This window comes from Indicator indicator, chromosome 1 (assembly GCF_027791375.1).
Source record: "Indicator indicator isolate 239-I01 chromosome 1, UM_Iind_1.1, whole genome shotgun sequence".
NCBI lineage: Eukaryota > Metazoa > Chordata > Aves > Piciformes > Indicatoridae > Indicator > Indicator indicator.
In genome coordinates this window covers 123,800,434-123,825,245 of record NC_072010.1, presented here as the reverse complement: position 1 = coordinate 123,825,245, position 24,812 = coordinate 123,800,434, and the positions used below count along the sequence as shown (strand labels likewise).

Here is a 24,812-nt window from a genome sequence, read left to right as displayed (position 1 = left end):
TCAGAGAGACCCACTTTGGTATAAAAATTCCCGACTATAAATCTTTTCTGTATTATATCATGGAAGAAAGCTCTGGGTGTTCTGTTAGCATAAAGAGCTGGGCAGCATGATGGAGCTGTCTGTCCTTTAAATATGGTCATGTTAGTTGGCACATACAGAGTTTGAAAGTATGTCTACAGCAATAAGATGTTAGGGGCTTTATTACCCTTCTGTGGCATAGAGAACCATTAATCAGGCACTATGAGAGAATAAGTGAAGGAACATTTTGAAATTATGTACACTTGGCCTATTTCTTTCTGCACATTTCCCCAGCTGCAGCCACTGGGGACTGTATATTCTTTTCTTTTTCTTTTTTTTTTTCTTGCATGTCATAAAAAGACCCTGACAACTCTTTCTAGGAAAATTATCCAGGATCCATGAAAAGAATTTTAAATGTTAGAGAACACAGACTTATATTGAATATAATATATAGATTGGACTGCAGCAACATTCCAAGTTTCATTAAATTCACAGAAAAGAACATCTAAGCAAGAAAGTATATTGAAGAAAGCTGTGAGAAAGACACAGATGAAGAAGCAGTAATGTTTCTGTTGGAATAATGCATATTTTCCTATTTCAGTACTTACCCTCTTTGCTAGAAGGAAGTATATCTTCTATAATTATTAATATTTAGCACAATGAACAACTCAGCTTTTACAGAAAATAAATGAGATGCTTTTAAGAGCAATAAGGTACATCTATTTGTGTGGATTTACAACAAGGACTGAGGAGGCTTTAATTCTCCTGCCCTTATTAATATTTCCCACCTTACCTTGCAGCTGGCATCTGAGGGATTTTTAGCCTAGCACCACATTTTTTCTCCAGCTTTTCAGATCCACTTGCCAGATACATGAGCTAGAGAGAAATGGAAGTCTAGGTAGTAGCAGTGTCTCCCTCAAGGACAACCTGATATCCCAATCCCATTCATGGCATGTTCTACCCAGTGGTAGCAAAAAAATTTTTACTGTTTCTAATACTGCTTGGACAATAACCAATAATTTCAAAATATTGTTACATTTTGCTTAGAGTTTGCAGAACTGTAGTTCTACAATCCAAACTAATTTATCAGTAGAAAACAGCACTGAAATAGATTGTCTTGAGATTCCCCCTGCCCTGTCTGCAGAGCTAAAGAAGTCTCAAAAAAATCGTTCTTGCTCACCAGAGTAAAGCAGCTAACTGCAGCAGAAGATCTTGCAATTGGTTCTCTACAGATAATTTTATTCCCTTTCCTTCTGTAACTTAGGAAACACAAAACTATAGTCCCCTGAGGATAAAGTAGTGACAGCAAAATAGCTCTTTAGGCTGAAAGAACTTCCGCTTTCAGGGAGGGGGAGTGTTGTACAGTTTCATTTACAAGATGACAATCAGCTTGATTTTCCCTAAAAGAAAACTTTTAAAGCAGGTTTGAAAAAAAGGCTCCCAGTCTCCTGCCAATTCCTGAGGATCAATACAGCATTCTCACATTCAACTAAATCTCTCCCAAATTGCTGTAGGGAAAGACATGTTAAGTTGTTCAACTAAGGAAGAACAATTCTTTTTGACCAGGCTGTGCTCAACTATATTTTTAGTTCTCTGGTCCCTAATTATTTCTGGTTCAGTCCCAGGTAAATCTAGAGAATGTCATAGAAACATTCCAGCATCAGCAAAGATCCGTACAGATCCTAATAGGGCTTCTGCAGTAAAGCACCAGTACTGAATGGACTGAAATTTTTATGAAAGTAGTGCATAACTGCAGAAGAAAGAAATTGCTGATTATGCACATTGCACTGTGCAAAGACAGGTAAAAATACTGCAGTCACCCCAAAACCTGCCTTATATTAGAGCACTCTTACTTTCATCGCTCTTTAACAAAAGAAGGTGAAATAAGTAGGCTGAGATTTTAAGAAAATGGTGCTTCAGATTCAAAAGTTATGGCTGTACCTATTTAGAAAAGTAGAGCAGGTGTTTAGCTTGCTTGAAATTATGCAGGAAGAAGAGGTGTTGCTCATGTGTAGACACAGGCATACAAAAGAAAGGGAAGGAGATGAAAGGCAGAAGGAATCCTACTGCTTTCTGTGCTAGCCAGGAAAAGGCTCAATAAAACAAGCTGTAGAGGAATAAAACAATCTTTCTTATATTTGGACATTACCCCCAGGGAAAAGCTTTGACACTGTAGCAAAGTCTTCTTACCTATGCTTTGCTTCCCTGACATGGCAAACATCTCAAGGCTTCCCTTCAGGGGGTTTTAGTAGGTGGAATTACATCCTTGTATTACAAGGTTCTCTAATTAATTTATTCTACTTACTATAAATATGTCTCTGTAGAAAACTGGGTGACAGAAGGAGCTGCATATTAGTAGAAAACACATAAAACACACCATTTATATTGCTTACAATATCAAGAGCATTAACATGAGACTCTCTAAAACCATATTTAATTGCTAGATTCTTCACTGTCACAGGTAAAACCTTCTTAATGTCTTTCTACATAACTTTGACTAATTTTTTTTTTTTTTGTTGGCTAATAGCATTTTAATTCAACAGTCATCTCCTTATCTCCATAGAATAGTACAGTTGTGTATGTGCAACATGCATATATACCCTTATCTGTATGTACAGGCACAAATACCTATTTCAACTTTTCAGTCTTTGCCTGCTACATACTGATGACTTGAGTGATAATTTCAAAATTGCATTAAATTTCAACACATTGAGTACAAAAATGCTGACTAAAGAAAATGTTTCAATTCAAGGAATATCATTCCACTGTGGCTGAGGTTTCGTGTGCTTTTTACGACTAAGGAACAAACCCAGTGATGCAGTAAGAGCCTAGGACTAAAATTCAGATTTCCCACTTAGAATGTCTGTTTCACTAGCAAAACAAAGTCCCCAAGGTGATAGCTGAGCTAAAACCAGCTAAGACCAGCAGAGTACCAGGGCACTGCAGGTATCATGGTATTACTGACCTCACTGAGACCCACACCTCTACCCATGGGCCCAAGAGCCCCATTCCTGCTCAGGCCTGGGCCTTGGCTACAGTGTATGTGCCTTGGACCTACACTACAGGTTGTCTCCTGGAAGGACCTCTTATCTACAGTCCTGTTGTTGGCCTCACCTTCCAGACAAACTTTGGACTCAGGAACCAGTTACATCTCTGGGATTGTCTCCTTTGCCTCATGGCTAGGCTCCCAGGGTTGACCTTGGCCCTGGTTCATCAATTTGAGTCAGCTAGTGCTATCCATGGACCCTGATACCTGCAACCACCTCTGCTTGCTCAGGACAGATGTTGTGGCCTTTGCCCCAGTAAGGACACTGCAGGTCACTCTCATCTCCTGACTTCTCCTCTCTCGTGGAGGAGTCTTACTCCTCCTGCTCCCTGATACAAGGCTCCTAACCTACAGCAATATTGTATAAGAACTGACTGGTTGTGCAATGCAAAAGTTTCATGACTATGTCCTGGTTTAGCATGGCTATTTTCATCAGGATTTTCTGCTCATCTCATAAATATGGTGTGCTATGTGTACAAAAATACTGTAAACCTACATCTATCAAACTACCTCAATCTCATAAAAACAAGAACGGTTCTGCTGTGGCCATCTACTGCTGTAGTTGCAAACTCAGTCTGCAGGACCCATTACTGTAAGTCTTCGACTCTAAAAGGATGTCATTAACAACCTGTGGCCAATTTCATAAAGCAGAAACAAGAGGTAAATAGATGTCTGTTGCAGAGATTGAAAAGTTCCTCAGTATCAAGGCTAAGCTGACATAGGCCACTTTGCTCCTTACCTCAGCTTCTAATTTCAGGAGTCTGAACACTGTTAGTAAAGCCTCATTCTCATCTGCCTGTTATGGGTGTACAAAGTTACACTTTGACCTTCTCTCCTTCAGCAAATATGTGACAGGTTGGACTTTGACGATCCTTGAAGTCTTTCCCAACCTTATTGATTCTGTGATTCTGTAATAAGATGGGCAATCCTCAACCCTAAGCATCATGTTTAGCTAGTTAGAGGAATTTGCATACTCAGTCTCCTTTAAGACTATTGCTGACAACAGGAGAACAAATACTTTTTGGGCAGTTTTAGAAATACCAAATGTCCACAATAATTATGCATTATTGATAATGGTGCCTTGTTTACTCATCCTTCTCATCACATGGGACCAAATAAATCCTATTAGTTAGACTATTAGCTATTGTTGTTCCTCCTCTGTAAACAGGTAAGGAATCTGGAGTATGTTATCAGTTTGGCACTCTTCAAAAGTGCTGAGCAAACAACTTTCTGTCATTTAGCCTAACTGGCAAGGAACGCTGATTGCATCTCAGGATTTACAAAGGTGAAAATAATGAAAGAACAGTATAAAACAAAACTAACAAATAAAAAAGGAGGAACAGAGTGAGTTTAGCTGCCTGGTTCTCTTGTGCAAGACAGTAGTTTTGTTTTGAAGTTAAAAATAAAAGATAAAAACTATTTTATAGAGTTTAAACTGCTTTTTGTTAAACTTCTGATATTTAATCTATGGTTTAAAGATCAGACAATTCAATGTCAAGGTAAAGAATAACTACTGCATACACTTTGATCAAAGCTACAAGTTTATATGATACAAAAATATTGGAAAATGATAAGTCCTAGAAAGCTTTGAGGTGTTTAGAGATTTCCCCCTTCCTCCCCAATACTCTCCTCTCCTACTTTATTCAAAATTGTGGAAGCATGCACACCTCAGAAATCAGCTGTGTGATAATCACAAACAACATGCACCTCCACTGTCTCCAACAGAACCTTAGAAAGAGTGTAGGATCTTAACACAACATATCCCCAGAGTCACCAGTTAATGCTAGGACAAAGGGCAAGAATCCCACTCACAGCTTCAGTCTCACCTGTCTGCCATTAAAGCACAGAGAGATATTAAAGGCAGTTCACTGAGGTGTCTCAAATGACTACAAATGTTGATATATCATTTCTGCTCTGGCTTAGCCTCTTACACAATGCTCAGGTAATGGCAAGAATGTTATACATTACTGTTTCAACACTTCTAGTAGCCTCTCTCAATGTTATTTATTCCACCTTTCTATAGAATCAGGGTTGGAAGGGACCACAAGGATCATCTAGTTCCAACCCCCCCTGCCATGGGCAGGGACACCTCACACTAGATCAGGCTGGCCAGAGCCTCATCCAGCCTGGCCTTAAACACCTCCAGGGATGGGGCCCCAGCCACCTCCCTGGGCAACCCATTCCAGGCTCTCACCACTCTCATGGGGAAGAACTTCTTCCTCACATCCAGCCTGAATCTCCCCATTTCCAGCTTCATTCTATTCCCCCTAGTCCTATCACTACCTGATATCCTAAAAGGTCCCTCCCCAGCTTTCTTGTAGGCCCCCTTCAGATCCTGGAAGGCCACAAGAAGGTCACCTCAGAGCCTTCTCTTCTCCAGACTGAACAGCCTCAACTCTTTCAGTCTCTCCTCATAGGAGAGGTGCTCCAGCCCTCTGATCATCCTATGTTATTATGACAGTCCCTTCCTTGCTTTAGCTACTTTGGAGGACCATGACATCAGTTTACAGTAAGCAGTTACCAAAGTAACCAGCACTGGTGGAGAATAACGATATGGTGACCGGTTCCCATCTGTCTTTCACCAGGTAATGTGCTACATCTTTGTCAGCTTCTGCTGATTTCAACTGTAGAAGTAGATGGCAACTCCGAGAAAGGAGTCAAGAAATAAGACTGAATTGGTTGGACATTGACTTGGAGACTCAAGCTGACTGGTAAGTCTTTTTCTATAATTTTTTTCTTATATGATTGTACACTACTGCTCCACAGACCAAAAGCTGAAGAGCTTCCTGCAAAGTGATTTCTCTTGTTTCAAGAGTCAAGGGTTCTAACTCTCTTGTCCTACTGTATTTATAGCAGTGCAAACCCACTGAAGGCAGTGGTGTTGCTTCTGACTTACAGTGCCATAAGAAATAGAAAACTCAGCAATAGAAACACAGAAGGCAAGTGGTTACAGAGCCATTGTATTTTCTTGCTATGGAACTACAAATCTCTTTCTCTTAGTCTAGCATGGATAATTGTCCTGTTTTTATAAAGGAAAAAGACAGACTGCCTAGGTATTGTTTAGAAATCTAATCACATTTTCAAAACTGATTGGAGAGCTGATGCCAAAACAGAATCATGCAAAGCTCAGTTGGGACTCTGTAGTGATGTTATTACAGTACAAGATTACTCCAGGGCAGAAGTGTACTCAGTATGCATGCATTTCCTGAAAGTTTTATAGTTTCGAAAAGGAGATGCTTGAGTATTTCATCAACTTTCTTCTCCTCCATTTTTTGGGTATGAATGTTAAATAAGGAGCAAAAAAAGGACAAAAGGGAAATGCCACACAGCATTATTTGCATGTCCAATACTTACTCTTCTTACCTCAAAAGTACTGACTGTATTTTCATTTCAAATGAAAATTTGGACTAAGGAACAAGAGAGAAACAGAATTGCTAATATACTCATGTCAAGCTATGTTCCCATCTTAGAGGCATCCTAAAGAGTTTTGGTTACAGGATCACAGAATTAACCATGTTGGAAATGACCTTCAAGATCATCAAGTCCAACCTATCACCCAACACCATCTAATCAACTAAACCATGGCACTAAGTGCCTCATCCAGTCTTATATAAAACACTTCCAGGGATGGTGACCCCACCACCTCCCTGGGCAGCACATTCCAATGGCCAATCTTTCTTTCTGTGAAGAATTTCTTCCTGGCATCCAGCCTAAACCTCCCATGATGCAGATTGAGACTGTGTCCTCTGGTTCTGTCACCTTCAGAAGCCTCCCTGGACACCTATTTAGATCTAAAATACAGGTTTTGGTGCTTCATCTTGGACAGCCTGGTCTTGCACCATTCCCCCGGCAGCAGGGATGTGGGCATCTGCTCCATGCTGAAACCATTGAGGGGGACCTCCTGGTGCTGGTGCTGCTCAGGCAGATGTGGTAGCTCACAGGTTTCCCCTAGTGCCACACCAGCCCTGCAGGACTTTCTTCTGAATCTCACCCTCCTTGCCCTGCCCCTTTGCCGGCATTTCAGTGGCCAGGAAGCCTCTGAGGATGCCCCTCAATGCTCTGACCCCAGCCAGCCTCCAGATATGGATGTTGAGTTTAACCATCATGCTCTGTGTCCATGAGTGTGATTTCCTCCCCAAAAAAGGCAAAAGGAGAGAAGAGACTTTCTGAAAGCAAAAACTTCCCCTGTGATAGTTCAATTGGGAGGCAAAATTTACATTTTGATTTTAGAAATCAATTGCAATTCACAAATAATTCTCCTGTGCTGCTCCAGGTCATCCATCAGCTTTGGGGCTCTGCTCAATAGGAGCTATTATTGGCTTTGGTTCAGGTTTTTTTTGCTCAAAGTACTTTCATAATTTTCCATTCTAGCTCCTTCAACCTTATATTTTGAGAAGTTCCTCCTATATCTGGCAGAAATTTGAATGCTCATTTGCACTAGGAAGCAATCAAGCGATCTTGCTTGACCAATTACCAGTTCATGTTCTTGCTTGCAACATACTTTAGAGAAAAAAAAAACAAAACAAAACAAAACCAAAAAACAACAGGGTTCAGGATTACAGAGAAGGAAATACAAAATTCCTCAATTTGCAGTCTCCACTTCCCTCTCTAACTTCATCCTCTGCCCTTGGGACTTTCCTCTCCTTCGGTGAGGAAAGGAGAGGGTTTAGTTTCCCATCTCATAATAGAAAATGCTTTTAGGTGGAAACCCGGGCAGAAATGACAGCAAAATTATTGTTTTCCTGAACTGGAAAATTCACATTTCACAAGACATTCTGACATTTGAAAAACTATTGTCTGGAGGAAGATACCATCTCTTATATTTACATATTCCCAGGACAGAGAATTCAGCACTGTTTGGAAATTCCTGCTTCAAGATACATCAAAGGAGTTAAGCGGCCCCTTGTCCCTAGAGAATTGAGAAAAAACCCGTCTTGTCAGATTCCTTCAGTTCATAGTCAAAAGTTATATTTACAATCACCATATATCAGGGATACTTCTCAGGCAGGCTTCTTGGAAATGAGCTCTTCCCTTTTATAGTATGTGGAAAGACAACACCAGTGTATAGGATGCATAAAGACTTGGGGAACTGACCAAATGATTGTGCATTCAAATTTTAAAGAAGAAGAAATGCAGTTAAACTGGCATTACAATCGTGCCAGGGGATTTAAAGATGGTAAAGAGAATTGTTGGTCTGGGGACAAGGGACAAATCCTCGTGGTTATGAGAGGAATTTATTTCTAGGCTTGCTGACTCCCACGGCGTACTAAAGAGTATCAATTCAGAAAAGCAGCAACATTTGCTCCTTTCCCTTGCCAGTAAACCACAGTGCTTGTCATTAATCACCCTGACAATATGGAAATGAAACTTTATTCTGTTAAGTATTTCTATGCCTTCTGTTTTTTCACTTATCTACCATGTTCTTAAATGCTATAAACACAAAGTACACAGTTGTGTGTAGTGTAAAATGAGAAAAAGAGAAAAGCATGAAGAATAATAATTAAAATATGTTTCAGCCTATGGTCTCTGCGTTGGAGCTTTGTGTTTTCTAACCTCATTTTCTTGGTTGATTATATCAGAATAATGTTTTCTAAAAATAATATTCATTGTAAAAAGCTAGCCAGTTTTCCAGCTGTTTAGGAAAAGCAGGAATATATTGTTCCATGATATAAAAACCTCAGTGAAAATTCTTCATCATACCACTTCTACACTGAAATCAGAGGAAAAATAGAAATACATCAGGAAGGATGGAAGAGCCTTAAAAAGTCCAGTGAAAAAGATTCCTGTAACAGTGTCTGTACCACGTTTTTGATGTACATGAAGGCCTGTGAATCTGAGAGGAAAAGAACGACTCAGTGATTCTCCAGATTTACGTTTTATCTCAGTTTCCTCCTAGTCAGAGGATATCTTGTGTTCTGACAGAAAAAGAAAATACACTGAAAAGATGGGAAAAGCAATTTTCTTGTTAGTTTGTTTTGCACGCCACGGAAGCACTTTCACTACAAAACTGCCCCCTAGTGGGGTTCCCAGAGCGGTCCTTCAGTGTTTTACACAGGGATCAGGCAACTTTCCTGCCGTGCAGTCCTCTGCTGTGCCTTACCCTGTTCTAGAGACTGCCACTTCTCAGACACGACATGCAGAAAGCAGGGAAAAAACCAAACCGAAACAAACCAAAGCAAAGCAAAGCAAAACCAAACCAAACCAAACCACAACAAAAACAAAAGAAAAAAATTCACACACACAAAAAGAAAACAGGAAAACATCTCAAAACTTAAGACTCTAGTCTTTTCTAAAGCAGGAAATAATTGGCAATACACAGTATGATCTTACAGTGTTTTCCCTACCCACTAAAATGCAAACAATTTTCAAGCACTTTGATATTTTTAAACCCCTTCTGCTGCAGTCTCTCAGCCCCTCTGGATGCTCACAAAGATGGTACTTGAGAGAAATGGTGCTCTTGTGGGTAAGAGGCTGGGACTGAATTTAAGGTTCTCAGAAAATCAGAATATTTGGATCTGTTATTACAAAAGTGTTTGGATATCACAGCTCTTCCTCTCTTATTTATAAAATTACAAGAATATATTTTTGTAGGATGTTGCAAGTTTATTTAGCCACACGTGTGATGGAAATTAAACAGAAGGCTAAGAGGACTAAATATGGAATTAATTTAAGGCCTATTTAATAGGCAAGACAGCTTCCATTATTACTTATGATATCTTCACATGTCATCAATAATCATATGAGACCTGGGTAGAAATATCTAGTGTTATACAGTCAGAAAACATTACAGAAAGTTTTTTTTTAGAGACCAGTAGTCAGGAGTGAATTTCATGGGTCACAGGAGACAAACACTTCTTGAATGGCCTTACAATATCATGACTTAAAAAGTGAATTTCAGAATGTGCACCGTTTAGGATGCTATAGTAACCTTACAAAAGGGCAGAGTGTGACCTTGAAATACCAGACTATTCAACAATTGTCACGATGACTTTCAGAAAACTCTGTTATTTGGCTAAATCTGCAAATTATTTTGATTTTTATTATCTCTTAGTATTCTACAGGGGAAAAAAATCCCACCAATTACTGTGTGTTATATGATAAAATAATGTACATAAAGTCTATATTAAATACCTGTCTGTGGACAGTGAGTGGGTATGAGCCAGCAGTGTGCTCTGTTAATAAGGATGACCTGGTAAATCCTGGGCTGCATTAGCAGTAGGACAGCCAGCAGATTGAGAGAAAGTATTACCCGTCTTCACTCAGCACTCATTAGACCACATCTAGAAGACTGTGTCCAATTTTGAACCTGCAGATAAAAGACCTTAGCAAACTCAAATAAATTCAGCAGGGCACCACCAACCAAGTCACAGTGTTGGAGTACTTATTCTGTGAGGAGAGATTGAGGGAACAAAGAGCTTCAGTGAACCCAATAGCAACATTCCAAGAGCTATGGAGATGTCATTGAGAAGATGCAGCCAGGCTCTTACCATGGGTGCACAGTGGGAGGATGAAAGACAACAAGCATATAGGGAAATGAAACTAGATATAAAGGGGGAAAAAAATCACCATGAGGAGAGTCAAACTGTGGAACAGGTTCCCAAGAGGTTGTGCTGAGGTTGTGTTAGAGGTTTTTAAGACCTGACTGCCTATAGACTTCAGCCACCTGGTCAACTAGTGCTGACTATGCTTTATGCAGGATGTTAGATCAAGAAAGCTCCTGAAGTCCCTTCCAACCTGAATTATTCTGTGATTGCAGGACACTAATTAAGGTAATGAGAAATCCCCTCTAAATCACCATAGCTAGAACTTACATAACACTTTGATCAGTAATTCGGGACAGATGGAAAAACTAAGGAGTGAGGTGTAATCATAGATAAGTTCCTAAAAGGGATTCTATTTTATGACTAACAGGCTAAGCAAATAAAAGATATATTTTTTCTATTTTTTAGCCTAAGAAAATGAGATTTCAGTGATTGTGTTGTCTAACGCTGATTTCCAACAATAGATTTTCTAGATTTGTTTTTTTTTTCTCATTTTGACCAAATTAGGCAAGGAAGAATCAGTCTCAAAGATAACTGAGTAGTTACAGAATTTTAAAAAAATGGTTTCTGAGGAGAAAAAAGAGCAACCTATTTGTTTTATCACTTCAGAGAATCACTGTGATCCATTTTAGTTGCCTCTGTATTCCATTCATCTTTCCAATACATGCACAGATCACAAATACAGGTATGTCTTGTATTCTATGGGAAACTTTTTTATTTTATTGTTTTACAGCCTTGGCACTCCACTTCAATTTTGCTGCTGTCATGGAAGACTTCTGAACAGGGAAAACAAATTTGATAATCTATCCAAAGCTGATGTTGTGCAATTTTACAATATTATTCTCATGTTGCCCTAATAGATAGAGAATTGCCTCAAGGTCTTAATGAAATTATTACTAAACCAAATTTTCCTGAATGTTATCAGGCACAATGACATAGGAGAACACCAAAATAATTCTCAGTGTTATTTTACTTCACTGAAGTTTCGAATGAGTGTTTCCAACCTCATGTTATGGATGAATCCTCCTTTTACTGGAAAAGAAACTGGACACTTAAGATAATTAGCAATCAGATGAGATATCATAAAATGAAAGTCTAATCTAAAAGGAAATTATATATTCCAACAATCAAAGAATATCACGTTACAAAGAACTACTTGCAACTGATGGATGGCACAGTTCCCCCAAAGTAGCAGTAAATAGCAACTAGGCATTTTGTGTAGTTTAACAGAAAATCTCTGGAATGCTTTGCTTCAGCTTATTCTGTATTAAAGAAAACTATATTTGTGGTTCCTCAAATAAATACAAAACTAAATTAATCTCAAGGGTATAGATTACAAAATTTTCTGGAACAAAGAGAACTCTAGCAATGTGCAAGTGTATCTAGTGCTGTAAGAATGAGCCAATGCAAACAGGCTTTGTTCAGGTTGATTCCCACAAACCAGAAGGATGACTAGATTTTTCCCAAATCACCTCAAATACTGATTTGCCCTTCAACAAATAGAAACTTGAAAGCTGATGGACTTTACTGAATTACTGAGGGTTACCAGGGCAGAAGACTGAACTTTTTGTCCCAAAACAATTTGTATCAAGGTCTATGACTACCACAAAACTTGCTGCTTTCTACTGCAAACATAACATGTATCTTCTTTGAGGAAGTATCCCTCTTGGGGAGGGACTTTTCACACAGGCTTGTAGCAATAGGATAAATTGGAATGCCTTTAAGTTGGAAAAGGCTAGATTTAGACTGGATATTAGGAAGAAATTCTTTGCAGTGAGGGTGGTGAGACATTGGAACAGGTTGCCCAGACAAGATGTGGATACCCCCTCCCTGGAAGTTTTCAAGGCCAGGTTGGACAGGGCCTTAAGCAGCTTAATCTAGTGGAAGGTGTCCCTGTCCATGGCAGATGAGTTGAAACTAGATGATCTTTAAGGTCCCTTCCAACCCAAATCATTCTATCATTGTCTCTTTGGCACAGAAGGGTATATAATAAAAAGAAAAACAATTACATTCAAACTGCTTTGGAGGAAGAAAGAAAACTATATTTGTTAGATGACAGCTGCACCATGAACACAGATGAGAAACAACAGTGATGAAAACTGTATAAAGTGGAAAATAGTAACCTCTGACTTTAGCTACAGGTGTTAAAAGACTAGGCTCCCTCTACTGTCAAAAAGTGCTCTCCCAGGAGAAAAGCACTTAAAGGTAGGTGTGTGCTGCACCATAGCAACTGGAGAGCTGCAATTCCTTAAAAAACATCAAGGGAATCCTGCAAAGGGGCCTGTCTTAGTATGTCCAACATACACTGAATTTAATAGCAGTTTCTGCAACATTCAGTGCACAGTTGACCCAGTTAAAGATTCAGCAGGCTAAGAAATTCTCACATAGCACAACGTAATGATTCAATAGCAACAGTGAAAGCAGACTTTGTCAGCTCATACGGAAAGTAATATAAGTTACTGCAAATAAAGTTTTAGTCCTGAGGATATACTGCAACTCTCTTAGGCTGTGCCTGCACAGATGGATGTAGCTAAGCATGAACAAGCTCTGCCAGTGTTTTGAGATGGCTGGATATAAATCAGGACTATCTGTGAAATTGCATACTTGCACTAACATAGCATTGTCCCTGAAGCAAGTATACCCTGCATTTCAGCTGAGTCTCATAGCTTATGGCACTGACCACAGTGTCTTATTATATTTTATGTCTGACATGAAGGCTCAAGACAGTGGATATCCAGACAGCTCAAGAGAATATTCTCTTCTGTCCATATTTGTCTTCATACATATTCACATTCCCATAGTCCTAAGGCCCACGTATTCATGACTAAGCCATAACACTTCCCAGACATTTCAGTGAAATTCTTTTTGTTTGTACAGCAGAAAAAGTCACTACAACAATTCTAATGTGAATTTTTGTCACTGAGTATTTTACAGTAAAGTTATGCTAAGTTATGCTAATTATCAGGCTTAGAGGTTGGTGATGCAAAAACATTCAGGATTCTTTTTCAGAACACAAACACATGCCATTTCAGATGAGATAATCAAACCTACTTATTAAATTCTGAGTTAGTTATTTCCACCTCATTTTGTTATACAGATACCTTCAATTCCCATCTCAAGAATTGTCTGTATTGAGCTCTAAAACCACCTGTATGACAGTGATCTAATAAACACGACTCTCTTCCCAAAAGCTGCAGTATTATTTCACATCCTGCCTCAAACTTCCTATTTAAGCTTTAACAAATAATTTTAAATTTCACTCTTCCACTTAGAAGATGTTCTTATTTATATACACTGCCCTCTGAAAAAGAGACATTTTAATGGTCATATACAGTGTAAATTAAATTTTTCTAGTTATAAATTGGGCAACAAAAATATTCCCATATGTTTTGTTTTGGTTTTTTTTACATTATGAATATTGACAAAACATCTTATCTATATTGCCTATAATAAAAGCATTTTTACATTATATTATACCTGCTTGTTGCAAACTATTTTATACCTATTTTCAAGAAATTAAGGAACCAATCAAACCTGCCAATATGATAACTTGATGGTGTGATAGTACACAGGCAACAGTTAGGTTATAAGACAGCTGCCACGGGGAACATTTCTATATAGTTAAGTATTGCATGGAAACAAACAAAACAACTAACACAGTTGTAAGAGTCAAACATTATAAGCTGCCTCCATTTTGCCCTGCACAAAATGTAGAGTTGCTGTGAAAGAAAGTTAAAAAGAGAAAAAAAAAAAAAAAAAAGCCTACCCTGCATGTAACTGAGGCATGGTAGCTAAAAGCCTACCCTGCATGTAACTGAGGCATGGTAGCTGTTCTGAGATTAACATTAGAAACATCCCTGCTCTCACTGAGGATGAACTAATCTGTTCTGGTTTTTACTTCCATCTTGAATCCAGAGCCAAGGGCAAGTCTAATAACAAGGCTTATGACCTCAACAGAAATATGTGAGTGAATAGTCTTAGATGAGAGAGAAGACACTGTTTCTGCCTTTCTTTCAAAATGCACAAGTTGCTTTTCTCCCTGTATTGAAAGAAAGCAACTCAGCATTTGTTCTTGTCATTCATTTTGTCAGAGCTAAGGCAAGGAACAAAGAAATGCTGACTGGGCTTGGTGAAAAAAAAAACCACACAACATGTTTAGACATAAATTAAATTATATTACAGAATCACAGAAACATTCAAGTTGGAAAAGACCCTCAGGATCAGTCCAACTGATAATCCTACTCTGCAAGGTTCACCCCTAAACCATATTCCCAAGCATCACACCCAAACAACTACATCCAAAAGACCTTTAAACACACATTATGTCATTGTGTCTTCTAAATCAAGATTAATCTCCCCTAATTTTATCTATCTAAAAATAATGCATCTAATCTTATCTCATCTAGTCTCCCGAGGCATCAGTGGACCAATTGTATATTGCAGCATACAGTTACTTACTTGTGAAAGAATTGCCTAGGAGCAACTAATTGAGAATAATCTAGACAAGTATTGTAAAATAGAGAACTAAAACTTGGATAGTTAGTGATAAATCAGATGACTGATGTTTCAATGACTTCATATTTGCAGAACATTGATGGTGACACAGATGGAAACTGAGAATCCACAACTGAGACGCTTGTAGAAGGCAAACATAGATGGCCTAAAGAGCACACTAGGATATCTAACAAATACTGAGTGAGTCACATAGAGGAATTCTACTTTTATGTTCCCTAAGCTAGATCTGGCAGTCTGTCTGTCTGTCTATCTATCTATCTATCTATCTATCTATCTATCTATCTATCTATCTATCTATCTATCTACCTACCTACCTACCTACCTACTGACCTACCTGTTTATTTATTTAGTTATTTATTTTTAAAGCTTCTAAATGTGACTGATTTATCTCTTGTTTTCAGTTTGGGTGGTTAGATGTTTTTCAAGGTTGAATAGTTGTATGATGGACAGGCTCAGGAGTATTCACTCCTAGTCATAGCTTTATAGTGGAATGTTAGTGAGAAATACATACAGGATTGGCAATAGGATGAACTGGAGAGTTGTGTCCATCTGAAGTAAGAGGTTAAGGACATGCAAAGTCGTGTCTTCAAGCACCTACATGTTTCTAGAAATCTATATTCAAGCAAGCAGATTTCCTCACTATTTTAATACTCTGGCTTTGCATTCATTGACTGCTTACAGATATTACTCTAGGATGATATCTCATATCTCTGTATACTCTGAATATATCACTTGAGATTAATCCAGATGTCTTAGTATATCATATGATGCTTATATATTTTTATCTAATCTATTAGAGTACATAGGCTGGATCTGATTCAGGTACCACAGACAGGCAAGTCCTCAAGACTCACTGGTGGCTAGTTTTGCAGCTAAGACATTCTCAGGCTACTGATATGTGAAAAAAAAGTCTTGCATTTCTTTTTCTTAATATCTTGATCTATGCATTATGTTAGTTGTCAACAGAACACATCAGTGACAGATTGCATCTACAACATCTCCTGCTATATTATTTTAGAAATACAACCTAATGTTCCAGTGAGTTTTTCTAACAGGTAAAAATTTGTATTCATCCTAATGTAACTTGAAGAGTACACTAGGATGAGCACAACATTTTTGGTTGCACCATTCAGTGAGACTTTGCCTGTTATCTCACAGTAAGTACAGCATGACTATTTATTAAAATACAGGGAACAGGTTAAAATAACAAACATGAAACAAAGCTTTCAAATACTGTAGAAGAACTGGATTTGTATAGCTATTTGAGTATCATCACAATGAGTTTCTGCCAAACTGATATGTGCTCTGTTGTAAAATAAACTGAAAATCTATTTTGATTTCTAATTAAAAGGAACTCGCCACAAAGTTAATTACAGAGCATTTAGATAGGAATCAGGACTTTCCAGGACTTCCAGGACTTCCATTTCCAGGACTTCCAGGATTTTCTTTTCTTTCAAAGAAAAGAAATCAACATGCATGTTTCTACTGAATTTTTAGGGGATTTAGAGTAACTTCTCTGCTAATAACTACAGGGTAAGGAAAGTTATTTTGTTCCTCCATCTATCATGGTGATTAAACTATGATTTACAGATTATTACAACTCTTTGAATTCCTAAAACAATCTTCTGAAATGAATATAGTACATTTGTTTCTGTAACCTTTCAAACATGGAACACTCACGTTCACTTAGACACAATCGCTTGAAAGCAAGGCAGAGCTCCAATAATAAATACAAAACTGCTCTGAAACGTCATCATCAATAGCATATCTCATAAACACAGCTTCACCCATGGCTCAAGGGTGGATGTACACTGATACTTCTACCCCTTACAGACACAAACTGCTAGAAGCAAAATGCTTAAGGCCGTATTATCGTGTGCAGTCCAAATGCACTCCGCAAAACTGCAGAAGCTGTAAGAGACATCTCAGAGTTCAAACAAAACCACTGAAACAGTGACATAAGCAAAAGATTTAAAATAAAAAGAAAAGCCCTCAGTTCCAGATAGCAATCAAGCTTATCAACACCACTAAGATGACTCCTCCAGGCAAACTCCAGCAGGAGAATAATCACACTTCACACTCCCCTAGTGTCTTTATCTGATGACCTGGAAATACTTGACAAACATTCATTCACTTCACCTCACAATACTTTCTGCTGCTGGCTGAATATCACTATGTTCTGAATAAGGATATCAGAGTGACAGTGCTGGTGGCTCAGGCTTTCAGCTAAAGTAGTTCTCCTTGCTATGTACTAATGGTAGGAAATGCATATAGGGAGATACTAAAGGTATCTGTGGCAGGTACGATTGCACCACAACATGCACCAAGGGCCGAGGCTTGCTAGGAGCTGGTAAAGATCAGTTTGATTGCCCCCAGATGTTAACTGGCATCTCCCGGCCAAGAAGTTCTTCTGTTCACATGGAAAAATCGCATGGGATATTTCTAAGCATATGTGTAGCGTAATGTGGCAGTTTTAGGCTGTGCCTAGGAAAATTTTCTGTGGATTGAGTAGAAAAGTGGTAGAATGTAAATAAATTACCATTGGATGTAAAAGGAAAATAATTATAAAGTCCAAAATAATCCCATTGGTCTGATTACTAACAAAGTTAGTTGTGTAAACTAACTCTTTTCAGTTTCTTCTCTCTGGCAGATACTAGCTGGTGCTTTTGCTTAGCTGTTACTGACCTTGAATGTGTTCTTGCTGTGGCTAAGTACTAACAAAGTACTCTCTGCTTTTCTCCTCTTTTTCCCTTTTATAGGGTGGGGTTTGGAAGCAGGAAAGAGGAAGCTGTTGGTAGCCCCCTGGTTTTGTCTAGCGGGGTTCTTGGGTTGTATATAAATAGTAAATATATGTAAATATTGTATATTTTGCACACATTCATTGCATTCCATATTTCTAGATTTTAGTCTACTTCATTTGCTTTCAACTGAGCTGTTCTGGCAATTTTATGTTGGGGGAGGAGTAATTTCAACCCACCACACGTGAAAAATTATATTCTAGCGAAGGTCAATTTGTGGTTTTCAAGGTATCAAATTAAACTTTCAATATCAAGTTTTCAGCATTGTCTGAAGGGCTTGTTTTGGAAAATGGCAATCACTAAAAGTTACTTACGCCTGCCGGTCCCTGTACATCTTGTTAACTTTCTCCCATTGCAAATTAAGTTGAGTCAGCTTTTCCTGTATATTTGCTGCTTCCTTTGGTGTAGCACTTTGCAAAGCCGGTGTCTTCTTCTTTTGAATAATGTCTATAGGACCCAGCAGTCTACCCAGGCTGTCTTTAATGCCCTGTAATATTAAGATTTAAAAAAAAAAAAAAATTAAGATATTATTTTTATAAATTAAAAATAAAAATTGTTCATAAGCAAAAGAAAGAGAGAGGAAATGCTAATTAAGCAATAGCTTTGACAATAATACAGTTTTACAATAAGTAGGTAATAACAACTGAATGCTTATCTTTTCTTTCAAACATAATATACTAGACCTGAGAAAGATAATACCTGGAAGGGAAGCAAAGCACTACTGAATTCAGTCACTCATGAATTCTTCTATGCCAAAGCTACATCTGTTTTAACCCCATTTCTGTCCCAAAAAACCCAGAATAAAGTCCTATTTTACAGACTCACACATAAGTGGGAAAAAAATCGTTTATTAGGCATCACTGGTTTTACTTGTTGGTGGATATTCTCAAGCCAACATTTACCATTCTTCAATTCATCAGTTCTTTGTTGTTTCAGAGAAAGGCAGAATACCTCACATTATACCTAGCTAATTGTACAATGCCATCTGTTAGAAGACCAAAAAGGAGAAAAATGATTTTACTCTTTAACATTTTTAGAATTAATGAAAGCATTTAAAGCTCCATATGTTGTCAATGACCATTAAGGATCCATTTATGAATCTATTCATTTCCATGAGTGAATTATATAGCTTTTATTTTGCTCCGTAAAGCAGTGCATAAATATGCTGTTTATTTCTGTTCTGTGAAGTAGGTAGTGTTCAACCTCTCTCTTTCTACTAAAACCTTTATGATGATTTGAGGGGGTAAGTTAGAAAACCCAAAGGTGAGGAAATATATTGCCATGGCCTGTGTATTGACTTAAGGATAAACCAAAAAGCAACAAAAAGTAATTATCAGAGACTTCCTCCTTGTGAATCAAGACAGATGTAATGAAATCTTTAAGCTGAAGATTTCCTGTCAGATTTCTGCCTGCCATCCAAACAGGCATAAATTGGTACTTCTGTAATTTCCTTTGTCTTTATCAGAAAGACAACACAAATATTTTGTTCTGAATCAACCAAAAGCTGTAAGTTACATAAGCTTACCATTCAGGCCCATACTAGGTGTATCAAAACCAGAGAAATAACTTCAGGGTTTGGAGGAAAAGCACACTTTTTATGCAACAAATTTATACAGGTGTCATTTCTTTACAGTCCTTATAATATATATTGCATGTAACATTACCAGAGAGGAAACAGGAGCAAAATTAATATTTCTGAAATACATTAATTCTTTAAACTTTCATTTCTATTTCTTGGAGCTTCAGTGTGACTTAACTTATTTCTTTCACTATGCCTTATATTTTACTTCTCTACCACAATTTTCCTATCATTCCTCTGCTTCACTCTTTAGTTTTTAAAATTATTATTATTTTTTTCATGTTCATTCCTTTTCCTGGTTTAAATTAAGCTAAATTGTCATTCTCAATTTGTTCCAGTTTAGTACACTCTAAACATTTAATAACTGTGTCAAACAATACTATTTTTTTTATGCAGGACAGACTTCATGGACAGTTTGAACTAAGCTAAAACTTTTTGCAGCCCATGAGCAGGGAGGCCTTCTGTCTGTCTCCTGTCTCCCTTTTTTATAAGTTCATCTGGTTCCATTCTGTGTCTTTTGTGTATGTTGACTTGACTCCTAACTCTGCAATTTTTCTTAGAATCATAGAATCAGTCAGGCTTGGAAGGGACCACAAGGATCATCCAGTTCCAACCCCCCTGCCATGGGCAGGGACACCTCACACTAGATCAGGCTGGCCAGAGCCTCATCCAGCCTGGCCTTAAACACCTCCAGGGATGGGGCCCCAACCACCTCCCTGGACAACCCATTCCAGGGTTCTCATCACTTCATAAAGTAACTTTTAAAATATCCAGGTAAACCAACTCCTCTTTATTCAGCATTTATGAATTCTTTTGATTCTACCAATGGATTTTAGTTATTATTTATTTTAAATGAATTATCTACCCCAGCTCATATTTAGGTAATATGGTCTACTGTTCTGTTGTAATTAATTAGATTTAGAACTCAGGGTTTTAGAACCATGGGTATAACAGTGCACTGGTATATTAGTAGTAGTGCTAATATGAAGTGACAGAGAGATAATTATCCAAAACATTTTCCACTCCAAATTACTTCTGAAACGTTTTAAAAACAACAAGCACTTAAGACAAAATCTGAATGCCTCTTTAAGTGACAAAATGCAGTTGTCACAACTAATTAAGGTTATTATACTGCATTTACTGTTTTGTAAAATACAGGAATCAAAATCCTTATGAAATGGTACCAGCAATGCTCTGAAATTGCACACAAAAGCCCCACACAAAACAAAGCAATATAAAACAAATACTCTGAGTTCCTAAAGCTCTGGGGCTGAAAATACTATGTTATTCTTTGCCAAAAATAGATAAAGGAATACATTCCATAAAGTCCCTTATGACATACTAATTTCAATTCATAGGTTCTGAGAAATGTGACTTACATTTAACAGAATAAAGGAAGTACTGATAAATAAATAAAGAAAAAAAAGAATGGCAGGCATCTTGTCAACTAACCCTTGTCAGCAATCTATCATCTAGAGCAAAAGCTGCCTGTATCTGTGCCATTACTCAACAAACCTCATTCAAATTTCCCAGCATAACATCCAGCACTCAGTGTTCCTTACTCATATCTACCTAGATCTTGGTTTTATGCACTCAGGCTATTGATGATTCAAATATCTAATTTTATTAATATGAATGTAAGAAATATGAGGGGATAAAAACACAAAATGCCTCCAAATCCTCCACAACTATACTTCTTGAACATAAAGTGAACTACACCTTCACAAACCATAATTCATGACTAAAATTTTGCATCTTTAAGGAACAGGATAAAATGTAATTACAATATTAAAAAGTGCCAGGAACACACTTAGGCATTTAAGTTAGGTAGCCTTCTTTTCAGCAGATCTGAATATCAGCTCATCTTATCCACTCAAAAAAGCACTTACTGTGTTTGAGAAACTCAAGTAATCAAATGAAGAATGTGCTGTCCTAGTGGATGAAAGGTTGACCATGAACCAGCACTGTGCTCTTGTGGCCAAGAAGGCCAATGCCATTCTGGGGTGTATTAGAAGGCCTGTGGTCAGTAGGTTGAGAGATGTTCTCCTTACCTTCTACCCTGCCCTGGTGAGGCTGCATCTGGAATATTGTGTCCAGTTCTGGGCCCCTCAGTTCAAGAAGGGCTCGGGGAACTGTTTGAAAGAGTCCAATGCAGAGCCACAAAAATGATTAAGGGCGTGGAACATCTTCCTTATGAGGAGAGACTGAAGGAGCTGGGGCTCTTTAGCTTGGAGAAGAGGTGATCTCATTAGTGTTTATAAATATGTAAAGGGCGAGTGCCAAGAGGATGGAGCCAGGCTCTGCTCGGTGATGCCCGATGACAGGACAAGGGGCACTGGGTGAAAGTTGAGGCATAGGGTGTTCCATGGAAACATGAAGAAATTGTTTTTCATTGTGAGGGTGACAGAACACTGGAACAGGCTGCCCTTAGATTTTTGCTTTTGTTGAGAGCACAGCTACCACAAACAACGATAATACAGTTGACCTATAAATGAAATCTGGATGGTGTAAGGGTATCCAAGAAGGAAAAGAAGAGAACGTGTATATATTTGTATGCACAAACTCATGTGTCTCACACTCCATCTGTCTTCCATGTTGAAAAGAATAGCTTCAAGCAGTTAGTTATCAACAATGCCTTGGGAGATTTTGCAACAGATGTGCAGAAAAGCTCTAATTTTTAAGAAAAATGGACAGGAAAAATCATTAGCAGCTGAGGTGACAGTAGCCTTTGGGGAAAGAACTATCTCTTCGCCCTGTAAAAGAGAAATCTGAGTGCTAGAGACATGAACACCAGTTAGTTTTCACTACTTGGAATTTGTCTTTCCCTGTCAGAGAAAGACAACGTTCTGTAAAAATTCACTTCCTTGGCTATTTGTGTACAAATCAGTCACCAAGCACCGTGTCACTGACAGATCTGTTTGGAAAGTGCATTTGATTATACTCAGTTCTAAGTTATGGTTAATTGGGTTTTACTGAGCTGCAGCAGAAAAAGACTCTGAATAACACATTAGGAGATGTTTCTCAGTAAGAATCACTTAATACAAGTGAAATGTGTATTCCAATTGGAAAACAAACAAACAGACAAACTTTTGGCAGTCCAAACACCTGTAGACTGATGCTTTATAATTATACATGTAATAGTTTTGTTACAATATTTCATGCTTTTTGTGCTAACATGAAAATGAGCAACAACACAGTTGTTACTAACCATCAATAGCTGGGAAAAATCCACAAATTACTTACAATTTTAAAATCTGCATAGAAGCATGCATTACAATATCCTACTATGGGTATTATTGGCTTAATAAACCATTTCAAAAGGGGATTCTGGCTGCCAGAATAACAGATGTTTAATGGCTATAGTAAATTCCATGTGTTCTGAAATAAGACACAGTGAAAAAAGTGAAAAAAAAAAAAAAAGTGTTCTATCTTTCAGTAGATGAGGAATTACAAATAAAGGGAAAAAGAGAGAAAAGAGAATATCGGAGCATGAAAATACCTATACATAAAAATAACAGCAAACAACCTAATTTCTAACAAACTAAACAGAGTTGGAAAGTCACAAGATGATGGGCTACAAAATGAGCTGTTAGAGTGATTATGCAAGAAGTTACATATGTAAGAAACCTTCTCAAAGAGCCAGATGGCTTTCCATTATTAAAACTATTACATCACTGAAAGCCAGCAGAGCTAAATGTATAGTCATACTCTGCAATACAGTGTTCCTGCTAAAATCAAGAATATTAAAAAAAAAAAAAAACCAAACCATACAACCAAAGCCCTACTGAAGCTTTACAACATTAATTATGTAAAGCAAGTAGACTCAGCAAAGAAGTTCTGGATTCACAGTTTGTATAAATAAGTAATGCACAGGCACGACTACGCCATGAGTATGACAGAGATTCTTAAAATGAAATTTTACTAAACACTTTCTCACATATGGCTATAAATGCAAACTGGAGTTCTTAAATTCCAGTTAGCCTGCTTCATTTTAGCACATTGTTATAGGTTGAGGACTAGTGTACTATCATAAATAAAAGTCTTCCAAGAGTACTAGAGAGTAGCAGGCAGCTGGACAGCCCCCAGGGGTTTTGCCCCCCAGGATATTACAAAATGCTTTTATCTCATCCCATCCTCCTACACATTTCTATATGATCTGAAATTACAGCTTGCTCTTCCTCTCTCTCTTTTGCTCTTTCACTCTTCTGTGCTTTGCTCTTGCTTTTGCTGCTCAAGTAAGTTTGAGTTTACTGTGTGGGTGATAGGGTCTCATGCGGTGGGGACAAAGAGATAATTTCAGGTGCACAATGCAGCCTTCAGGCTTGGTATGGGGGAGGACTGGGCCACTGTCAGGTTTTATCTATATCTAATCTATCTCTAGCTCTGTCATCTCTTTCTCTACCTCTATCTCTATAATCTATATCTAGCTATATAATCTATATCTATATCATCTATATCTATATATCTATATAATCTATATCTATATATCTATATCTAATCTATATCTATATATCTATATCTAATCTATATCTATGTCTATCTCTATCATCTATATATATCTATATCATCTCTATCTCTATCTATCTATCTATCTATCTATCTATCTATCTATCTATCTATCTATCTATCTATCTATAAACCCTTTTGTATTTAGTCTACTTTTGTAAATATTATTTTCATTTAACTCCCAAAATCTGTGCAAGTGTTGTTGTTTACTCCTTTGGGGTAAAACCCACATTCTGTCTGGTGCAAAACCAGCACACACAGTCATTTTTTTTCCTATGTATTAGAAAACAGAAACACATGCTAGTTTTAATTCTCTGGTTAATAAATATGTGTGTTTTAGCATATGCATCTCTCCCTGGAGCTTGAACATGGCAAGTAGCTTGCAGGAGATAATCACCACACAGAAAAAAACTTTAAGTTTTTGTAAGCAATATAGCTAAAACCAAATTAAGTTGAATATACACAAATCTGTATGTTTTTTCAGGACATAGTTGGAATATCCATTACAAGTAAGGATAATTAGCTAAATACTGAAGGCATTGAATCCCTACACTTGACCATGTAATGAAATCCATTGTAATTACAACCAGTTATGTATGGGGAACTCAAAGATTATGAACTCCATCAATGTAAACTCCATCAACAGCAGGTAGAAGTATCACAATATTTGTGCTTATAATAAAATTTGTCCTATTTTAAGAGTATATCATTAAGCCAAATTTACTAATCCTTTGATCTAAGAATCCTGATTTTCCATGCAGTCAATAGGAATTCAGTTGCAGAACTGTAGTATTTAAATTGTTAAATGC

The 24,812-nt window shown here is 37.6% G+C and overlaps 1 protein-coding gene across 1 annotated transcript in view; it reads right to left on the bottom strand.

Moving 5' to 3' along the window:
• DMD (dystrophin) overlaps window positions 1-24,812 on the bottom strand; it is an 851,798-nt gene that overhangs the window by 593,686 nt on the left and 233,300 nt on the right. Inside the window, exon 38 of the mRNA XM_054391265.1 lies at window positions 18,233-18,405. Coding sequence (XP_054247240.1) covers window positions 18,233-18,405 — 173 coding nt within the window. The remainder of the gene's footprint in view (window positions 1-18,232; window positions 18,406-24,812) is intronic.